A 10,838-nucleotide genomic window follows, 5' to 3' on the forward strand; every position below is an offset into this window, starting at 1 on the left:
TAGGATTGAAATATTTGTTGATAATGTTAAATGCTTATGTTTTTTTATTAGAATAAATCTACTTCATTATCAAATTGCAGAACTATGTCATACTTGATTCTCCTATTATATCCTATGTAATCCATTATCTACCAATTGATTACATATTCCATAGGAGCTCCATCAAAGGATAAAGTGGCAGTAGACTTAAATAATTACAAATAATTTGGGCTAAAGCATTATAGTGGCTCATGATACCACCTATGTATCAATATTCTTATTAATGTTACTAAAACATGCCTTAGCCCTTTTCCTTGTTCGTTCAATCTTTCGTACGTTGTAATCTAGCAGTGTGGAGTGTAATGCTTTCAGATGCACATGTGCAGTGGAGCTGGTGAGAGCTGTACGATGACAGGGCTAAAGAGGATGTTGAAGGGTTAGACAACATGATAATCAGTACCATCAATGCTTTATTCTGTCGAATGCTTATCATTTATAAATTTTAAATTAACATTGGCGATTTCAAATCCTTGACCAAATTTAGTTGTATTAATGATTAAACATTTTCAATTTAAAGTGCTAATCTGATAACTTGAGTGAATGCAATGTGTAGGTCTGACATCATGCCCTAAGTCCACAGTGAAAGGCAGGAGCGGTAAAAAGGAGAGAATTTGTGCATCTATAGGTATTGCAAGGTTGTAAGGGAATACTTTTCATAAGGGGGATAAATGGATGCAACCTCACCCTAGTGAAAATCTCCATAGGATTTCTTTTTCCTTTAGTAATTTGACAATGGGAAATGATTGTTCCTATAGGCAAATTTTAGGTTCCTATGGGAAAATAAAATTTTCCTGTAGGAACATAAAAATTTCCTATAGAAACAAATGTTTCCCATTGTCAAATTACTATCGGAAAAAAAATCCTGTAGATATTTTCACTAGGGTATGCTGAGCATATTTTGGGAGAATGATGGGCATATGTTAAAAACATATGTTGGGCATAATTGGAAACCATGCTGAGCATATGTTAAAAACATATGTTGAGCATAAGTGGGTAATATGCTGAGCATATGTTAAAAACATATGTTGAGCATGTGTGGAAAACATGCTGAGCATATGTTGAAAACTTGTGTTGAACATATGTTGAGCATATGCCTTGCCGGACATTTACATATGCTCAGCATGTGCTCAAATTATGTTGAACACATCTTACATATGTGTTGAAAATGCCCTGAGCATACTCGGAACACAAATTGTGCTACTAGGGTCATATTTGAGTGCTAATATCTAATTTTATAATGAAGGGAACCAAAAAATGACGATAGAGTTGGATAAAGATGCCTATTTCAAGTGACAGAAAGTGAAAACATCCAGGTTAACCTCATATTTGAGTGCTAATATCTAATTTTATAATGAAGGGAACCAAAAAATGACGATAGAGTTGGATAAAGTTGCCTATTTCAAGTGACAGAAAGTGAAAACATCCAGGTTAACCTCATATTTGAGTGCTAATATCTAATTTTATAATGAAGGGAACCAAAAAATGACGATAGAGTTGAATAAAGTTGCCTATTTCAAGTGACAGAAAGTGAAAACATCCAGGTTAACCTCATATTTGAGTGCTAATATCTAATTTTATAATGAAGGGAACCAAAAAATGACGATAGAGTTGGATAAAGATGCCTATTTCAAGTGACAGAAAGTGAAAACATCCAGGTTAACCTCATATTTGAGTGCTAATATCTAATTTTATAATGAAGGGAACCAAAAAATGACGATAGAGTTGGATAAAGTTGCCTATTTCAAGTGACAGAAAGTGAAAACATCCAGGTTAACCTCATATTTGAGTGCTAATATCTAATTTTATAATGAAGGGAACCAAAAAATGACGATAGAGTTGAATAAATTTGCCTATTTCAAGTGACAGAAAGTGAAAACATCCAGGTTAACCTCATATTTGAGTGCTAATATCTAATTTTATAATGAAGGGAACAAAAAAATGACGATAGAGTTGAATAAAGTTGCCTATTTCAAGTGACAGAAAGTGAAAACATCCAGGTTAACCTCATATTTGAGTGCTAATATCTAATTTTATAATGAAGGGAACAAAAAAATGACGATAGAGTTGAATAAATTTGCCTATTTCAAGTGACAGAAAGTGAAAACATCCAGGTTAACCTCATATTTGAGTGCTAATATCTAATTTTATCATGAAGGGAACCAAAAAATGATGATAGAGTTGAATAAAGTTGCCTATTTCAAGAGACAGATAATGATAACTTTGAGGCTAACCTTATAATTCAGTGCAAATATCTTATTTTAATGCCAATGGTAACACCAGCTTATGTTTCAGTGAAATATATTTGCCTATTGCATATGAAAGAAAGGGATAACTATATGGCAAACCTCATGTATACATTATTTAAAATATTATATTTCTTTGTGAAGGGAATGGCTTTGGGAAGTAATTTTTCCTTGTCAGCTATTTTTTTCTTTTTAGGTCTACAAATACCTGGTAATGAGTGTTCTATCATCACTTTATTTTTATTATGTTGTACCTAAATGGTTTTTCAAGGGACCAATGTTTGAATCCAGTTGAAACCTATTAATGTACAGAGTGAAAATACTATCAGCATATTTTATTACTACAAAAAATCCTTTCAAAGCATCATTGCAATCTTAAGTGTTTGCATAAATCTTACTCTGGTTAGTAATACTTAAACAACCATGCAATCCACTAAAGTTCTGTAGACCAGTACTCAGACAAGTGGTATTGTATAAACATTTAGGCATATTATAGGCACGTCTAAAATACAGACTACATAAATTCATCACTCAAGAACATACCATGCTATAGTAGCATTTATGAAATAGCAGTTCTTTTAATTTATTTTAAAGGCATATTTTTTGACTATTTTAATTCGAAATGGAATCTTATTGTAGATAATTGAGGCTGAATTATGAAGACCTCTCTTGCCTATGTTTAGTGGCTGATTTGCCAGATGCATGGCGGCAGCTAGGAATTAACGCAGGTGGTGGTGGGGGTTTAGGTGCAACTAATAGTGCGATGTGTGGGGGGGGGTTGTATATAATATCCACCAGGATAAGCGGTAGGTGCGAGATTAATAAATTGCTGCATGTTAAGATAAATGGATCAAAATGGTGAGTTTTACGGCTTTATGAGGGAAATTTTATTAATCCTTACACTATTCTATTAGTAATATCAATCCAATTAAGTATAATGGATTAAATTAAAAAATTTCTCTGAGCTCTGAGGTTTTATCCCCCATACCACCACCCTTGCTGTGCCACTGGCCATGAACATTTTCTCTACCATGTCTCATTGCTATAATGTGTTGCAGAATTGGGCATAACTAGGTATAAATACATGGCAGAGTGAGTGACATGAGTTTCAAGAATATTTTAGTCTTCCTAGCACCCTTTTGAAAAGCACAATATGGATTTAACAGCCATCTTTTGCATTGAAAACGACTTGGACGCTACACTAGCATTTCTCTAGAAGACAATTCCGTAGGTATGCTAAATAGGGATGAATTTTGGCATACTCTTTAAGGTTAGTGAAGGCTTTTATCGGGAGTGCAGCTCTTTACAGTGTGGAAACATGGGCACTTAGGAAGGAGGACGGGAGAAAATTGTGGACATGAAGGCAAAGAATGGAAAAGGTGTAGCGGATGGAGAGGAGGAGGAATGATGAACTGCTGCATAGGATGGGTGAGGAGAGGCAGCTCTTATATGAGAAATGGAGGAGACAGAAGGTATGGATGGAGCGAGTACTTAGTGGGAAGGGAATGCTGAAAAAAGTGTAGGATGGTTGAATGTTAGGTAAACGAGGGAGAGGAAGGAAAAGAATGGAATTTTTAGATAGATTGAAAGGGAGTAGGCCTTATTGTGAATTGAAGAGGGAAGTGGTTGAGGGAAGGGGAGACTCCCAGAATTCTTCTTAAGTACTCCAATGAAACCTACCTTAATCTGTAGAATACTATAATAATAGATAAGGCTCTTATAGCCTGTGTTGAGGTAGTTGGTATAAGTTTATTAATCATGTAGATCGCAGTAGTTATTTTAGTGATTATTGCAGTACTATTATAATATGTGGTTGTAACCATGTTGCAACCATTCATATGTGGCATGCCAATCAATATTCAGATTAAAATATAATCCAAGAAATTAAGTAGTGTCTTGTGTGGTCTTTAGTATCAAATACTCTTTATGTGTAAAAAAAATCCGATGATGTCTTTCTTATTAGAAAGCCCCCAAATTATCTTATTAATTAGGGGAAAGGCTGCAGTTATGGTTGAATATTCATTTGAGAATCCATTATGAGAAGGATGCCCAGCTGGAAATTTTTCCTACCGGTTTCAGTAGGCTATATGCTTTTTGAAACATCCTACAGGGTTCGGTAGGCAACCGAACCCCATCTGTAGCCAACCGGGTTCGGTAGGCAACCAAACATCATCTGTAACCAACAGGCAACTGAACGTCATCTGTAGTCAAGCAATCACCTTCAGAAGCTTACCAGATTTTGTAACCTATTACGAATTTTTAACAGAGTCAAACAGTTAATTGAATATCTCATAAGACCAACCAGGAGCTCTTATAACCTCTGTGACACGAAACGCTACCCTAGTAGCACAAGAAATGTTGAGCATATGCTCAGATTATGTCAGGGAAATATGTTTTGCACACAACATTAGCATATGCTGAAAATATGTTCAGCAGATGTTCAAAACCACATGTTTTCAACATATGCTCGAAATATTTCCAGCATATACCAAAACATTAACTATCATTTCATCTAATGTGCAAAATAAATCACTAACTATAACGTTTCAAGAGGGAGATTGAAAATACATATTCACTCTCTCACTGGAAATGCTGAGAACAGTACCGTATATGTCTGAATATAGTCCCCCCTTTTTTTCCAAAAATGCCCGTGATAAAAGTTATGGGAGGGGACTATATTCAAACCCATTTTTTTATATTTTTTTTCAAAACTGAAGCCTCAAAATTAGGGGGGGACTATATTCAGTGGAATATGTTAATTATATGCACATAATTTACATACGGTTTCATATTCAAATGGAAAATTCACTAGAAAATAAGTAATGAACCCAATCAAGAGAATATAAAGATCAATTTCATTGAAAAAGTGATTAGAAACTGGCATCGTTAATTTTAGATGATTCATTTCATAGCAAAAGTTAGAAAAAATCAATCATTAATGAAACTCATTTGGTTATTAACAGAAAAATAAATTCTAGTACTTTTATGCATTTATGTAATCCCAAATCTATTTATTTTTTAATTTAACCTTTACATATGTAAAAGGTTACATTTTTCATTACCTGGATATAGTCATAACATAGCTTCAAAGACTTTAGAAAAAATAAGAAATAGCCAATGGTTCTTTAATTTTCATAACCACTCCAAGAACCTTTTTCTATGGATGATATAAAACATGTTATGAGAGCTTTAGGAAAATGTCCAATCAAGAGAGAAAGATTTAATATATAACAGAGAGGCAGATATATAATTTTTAAATGGTAAACAGATAAAAAATGGCATAGGTATCCATCCTAACCCACAGACCGATTGTTGTCAAACACATAACAATAACAATTTTAACTTAAATCAGATCTGAGGGAGCCAAAAAAAAGACAAATAAATAAAATGTGGATGGACAATATATCAAAGTAAGACTAGAGATGCAGTGAACTTCACAGATTGGCAAAATTGTTAATTGAAGTGATTGGAAATCTCTAGCAACTCCCACACTGGAATACTATTGAACTTGATGATAAAATGAGGAATACTTTTGTTGACATCATTAATTGTTTGTAGGTTGATTGTATGCCAATCAGCTTTGCTGTGCTTATTTGATCTTAGAATATGGCGGCTAAAGTATTTTTTTCAAATCATTAGGTAATTTCAGTCAGTATAATATTCCTAAAGACTTAGCCAAGGTTAGTTGCTTCCCCTATGAAAAAATTGTATAAATCTGTTTCAAATTTTTATGCATTCTTATACATTGCCATGGCAATGTATAAAATTTTGAAACAGGTTTATACAATTTTTTCATAGGGGTTCTCATAAACACTAAATTGCTGAAGCTGCCCAAGTTTTTCAAAGTATTCCTATACCTCTGGTTTACCATGGTATAGTCTATCAGATATCTCCTCAAAACCTCGAGGTCCAGATCTGGACTCATCCAATTGGATGTGTGTACTTACCTCAGAGTAAGGATGGGGGAGAGTGCGCTTTGGCTACTGCGCATGTAGTCAAGATCCCGCATACACAGCATATACATCCCACACTTCCCACAATTCTTCCCACAAGGGATTCCCGCACAACTTCCCACGATCACGTGGTAACCATGTTGACTACAAGAATCTGCTACTGCGCAGCCTGAAAGCGCCCTCTACCCCAATCCTTACTCTGAGGTACTTACACTGTGTGTGGACACTTAAGTGTAACTCTGCCCAGGAGAATTAACACAAAGGGGGGCTTTAGGCACAACTAGTTCTGAAGGGTCTGTATGGTATGGAATACCCACTGGGGTAAGCGGTAGGTGCAAAAGAAACTTTTTAAGATAAATGGTTCAAATTGGTATAAAGTTTGCGGCTGGGTGAATAATTTCATGTGATGCTTGTGAGCCACCCGTCCCCCTCATATTAGTTACTAAAAATGTCATAATAAAATATATAAAGTTCAACAGATTCAGGACTCAATTGGTGAAAGTTAGGCATATTTAAATAAATAAAAGTGCTACCATCTAGTATTTACTAAAATATATTAATAAAAAAACATTCTCTGAGTTCTAAGGGGTTAAATCCCCTAAAACCACCGCTCGCTACGCCTCTGCCTCCACAACTAATGTGATGCCTGGACCGTGCTTTTGTTATGACTAATTTGTACCTTCAACAAATTTCTTATTTTCTCCCCACTGATGGCTTCCCCATTTCAAGTTCTCCTTTTCCCCACCTATCTCTGACTTCCAGTCCATCGTAATTAGATATTTCCTCCCCAAGGTTTTTGGTTGAATTGATATTAAGATTAGATTAGCAATTAAATTAGGACCAACAGTTTTCTGCGTAAAAACGAGAAATTTGTAATAACGAGGACTAGTTAAATGAGAACTTCGTAAAAACGTGGACTTCGTAACAACAACGATGTCGTTAATTAAGACCTTCGTAATAACGAAGACTACGTTAAATGAGAACTTCGTAGAAATGAGACCTTCGTCAAATAAGAACTACGTAGAAATGGGGACTAAGTAAAAACGAGGAATTCGTAAAAACGACTGTACTCGTTAAATCGGATATCCACGAATGATTGCTTATCTACTTAAATTAGGAGATTTTAAAATTAAATATACGGTTTGCTGTCTATTTATCTCTTTCTTTCACTTGCAATATGCAAATATATTTCCCTGAATCATAAGCTGGTAATAACCTTGACATTAAAGTAAGAAAATTTTAAATATATATCAGGTTTGCTATATTGTGATCACATTCTTTCACTGCAATATATATGCAAATATATTACACTGAATCATAAGCTGCAGGTGATACCCTTGAATATTAAGGTAAGGTATTTGTAAATATTTATAAGGTTTGCTGTCTTGCGATCACCCTATTCCATCTGCAATTATAATACATACTGAATCATAAGATGGTGATACCGTGGAAGGTGATACCCTTGAACACTAAAATAAGATATTTGTAATTAAATATGACGTTTGCCGTCTTGTGATCACTTCCTTTCACTGCAATATGCAAATATATTTCCCTGTATCATAAGCTGGTAATAACCTTGACATTAAAATAAGATATTTGTAATTAAATATGAGGTTTGCTGTCTTGTTATCACTTTCTTTCACTGCAATATGCAAATACATTTCACTGAATCATAAGCTGGTAATACCCTTGAATATTAAAATAAGATATTTGTAATTAAATATGAGGTTTGCTGTCTTGTTATCACTTTCTTTCACTGCAATATGCAAATACGTTTCACTGAATCATAAGCTGGTAATACCCTTGAATATTAAAATAAGATATTAATAATTAAACATGACGTTGGCCGTCTTGTGATCACATTCTTTCACTTGCAATATGCAAATATATTTCACTGAATCAGAAGCTGGTGTTAACTTTGACATTAAGATATTTTTAATTAGATATTAGGTTTGCTGTCTTGTGATCACTTTCTTTCACTTGCAATAAGCAAATATATTACACTCTTCCATCATTTGTTGCTTCCCTTAACAAAGAAATAGGTTTGTCGTCACCTGATCACCTTCTTTCAATAATTACCATTTACTATCGTAGAACATCGGAATATCCATATAGAACACATTAACTATTGCAATGTATAGTATTAATACATATAACAATAAATAGCAGGGTGCATCTTAAAATTCACAATATAAACACATTTCAACAAGTACATCCACCGAAAGAACGTGTTTGTCAAATGCTTGGCGCCATAATCCCATAATTAATTCCCCATCCCCCGCATTTTATATTTCATTTGTTTTTAGTTCCCAATGTGGCCATAGGGGCGCTGTCCCTTAGGGAAATATGGCAACACTGCGGTTAGCATGGATGTTTTCTCTTTCTCCAGGGAATGAAAATCATCCCTCACGTCTCAATTCGGATCCCGCTCAAAATGAAAGGAAGATGCGAGAGGCGCAACCAAAATTGGGATGTTTTCCCTCAGTCCGGTAGGTGTCACCAGGTGTCAGTGACTGTCAATGGCTGAAATTGGTTTGCTTCGACTTGCATCGAGTTGTGAGATCGGGATGTAGTGTCTCTTCGAAGACTGTTAAGTTATTTTATGAGGAATGCGTGTGTGTGATTTAAGGGAAGTTTATTTTGCCATTTGTGTGAATGTTGTGTGCTTTAAATACCAAAATTAGCAATGGCAGGGCTAATGGGAAACCAGAAGGATCGGTTTTCGATTGATGATGCATTTGAGGAGGAAAATGACGACGCAATACGTGTTTACGGGTCCACCACAGAGCGGTCACCTCTTAAACCAAAGAACAGGCATGTTATTCCGGAAGACAGTATAGTTGTTAGGATTGAAGACCCAAACAAATGTTCTCGTACTGTCACGAGCACAGCGACGAAAATGAAACTGCCTGAAGACGTAGGTAGAAATAAAAGGAAAAGAAGTTTCATAACATTGTTTATGTATATCTTGTTTTAATAATGTTGTTGCTTATCGCAGACGGCCTCCAGGGATAGTGACTCCTTGATTCAGGATGGAAGTTACTATAATGGAATGTTTGATCCATCCAAATCGTGTTGGCACCACCCGAAAATTCGGGAGAATTGGAAAATGGTGTTAGCGGCATTTGTTTTGCTTATTATTGGAATAGGTATGTTTTTTTGGAGATTTTTTTACGGAGGCCTTTTTGTTACGATTCTTTCTCTTATACCTTTTATTTTGTTGCAGGGCTCCTGGTGACCGGTGTTGTGGTAGTTTGCCTACCTCTTACTGGCATTCAAGGGTTTGTGTTCTTCATTGCTGGGTTCATCTGTTTCATTCCTGGAGCGTATCATGTAGTGTACATATACTTAGCTGTTAAAGGGAGGAGAGGGTATGATTTTTATCATCTCCCATTATTTAATTAGGGGCTTCTCATGCTTTTCATTGGGACGCCAAGAGTCAACCTTACCGACCTAATGCTGCATAATGAATTTCATTTCGTTACGGCAGCCCAACTCACTATTTTCTTGTCTAGTCAGTTGTTTTATTCACTATTTTAATTTACGTTGCATGTTTTTTGTTTGTTTTGTGCAATGAAGTTTTTTGTACATGTTCATAATTGTCATTGCTTGGCTGCGTGAAAATTTAAATCCATTTTATTACCTGACTGTGTGAACTAGTCAGTTTTTATTGAAAAGGCTTTCAAACTGTTGTTCATTCTTATATACGGCTCATTACTCATGAAGTGAGCTCTTACTTGTATAAGTTTGTTTACATACGTTGTATGATCTTGGAAATTAAGTCATTTGATAAAATGCGAACTTATCGTTCTCTTAGTAAACTCTTGTGAACTGAAATTGATCCTTCTGTTTAGTTTTTTGTCGGCTATTTCGAAGCAGGCGACAGGATTCTTGCATTGACCTCCATGCCTGTTTCCTCTAGTACCATTGTTTACTGAGTCATTGTTATGTCTTCATTCAGTGGATTGGTGCATCTATTTTAAGAAAACGTAATTGACTCAATAGAGGATTTAAATTGTTGTGGCGCTTGATGTCTTGAGAAAACCCGGTTATGTTGATTGGGTTTACGCATTATGTATTAGGAATTTCGCTTGATAAAACTGAATCCACCTTTTCTCATGTAAAATGTATAGATGAGGATATTATGATCCAAAACCTTGCATTGTATTTTTCTGCTTTATCATAAGTTCCTATGCAATCTTCTGGTATAAATGTTTTAAGAACACTCATTTTGCACTTTTTTAATTTTGGCAAAATATTCAAATATATATTGCTTAGTGCTCATATTGTCAACCATAGCTTGGTATCTTCTATTCTTCTCCACTTTATTTTTTAACATTCAATTTCATTCCAAAAAAAGGAAACGTTAACTCATCTATTGTATGTAACAGGGGCGCTGACTCCATGGGGCCTGATGGGCCCCGAGCCCCCTCAAAAATTTGGTATGGGTGTGAGGAAAAAATGCGTCAGGTTCGTCGATTTTCCCCGGAGTGTCCAGATATCAAGATTCGAGTTAACAGGGTTCTAATGTTGATCATATGACTCTTCTAAAATGCTTAAAAACTTAAAACTCATTACTTCTAAAATTTCCCATTACTTAAAA

General features: G+C 35.1%; 1 protein-coding gene across 1 annotated transcript; it reads left to right on the forward strand.

Annotated features, from left to right (window-relative positions):
* Nucleotides 1-8,736: 8,736 nt before the first annotated feature.
* Nucleotides 8,737-10,460, forward strand: LOC124155118 (transmembrane protein 134). Its single transcript, XM_046528852.1, has 3 exons — nucleotides 8,737-9,152; nucleotides 9,234-9,384; nucleotides 9,462-10,460. The coding sequence occupies exons 1-3, from the start codon at nucleotides 8,922-8,924 to the stop codon at nucleotides 9,638-9,640; spliced, it is 561 nt and encodes a 186-aa protein (XP_046384808.1). The 5' UTR covers nucleotides 8,737-8,921; the 3' UTR covers nucleotides 9,641-10,460.
* Nucleotides 10,461-10,838: the final 378 nt, after the last annotated feature.

This window comes from Ischnura elegans, chromosome 3 (assembly GCF_921293095.1).
Source record: "Ischnura elegans chromosome 3, ioIscEleg1.1, whole genome shotgun sequence".
In the NCBI taxonomy this organism is placed as follows: domain Eukaryota; kingdom Metazoa; phylum Arthropoda; class Insecta; order Odonata; family Coenagrionidae; genus Ischnura; species Ischnura elegans.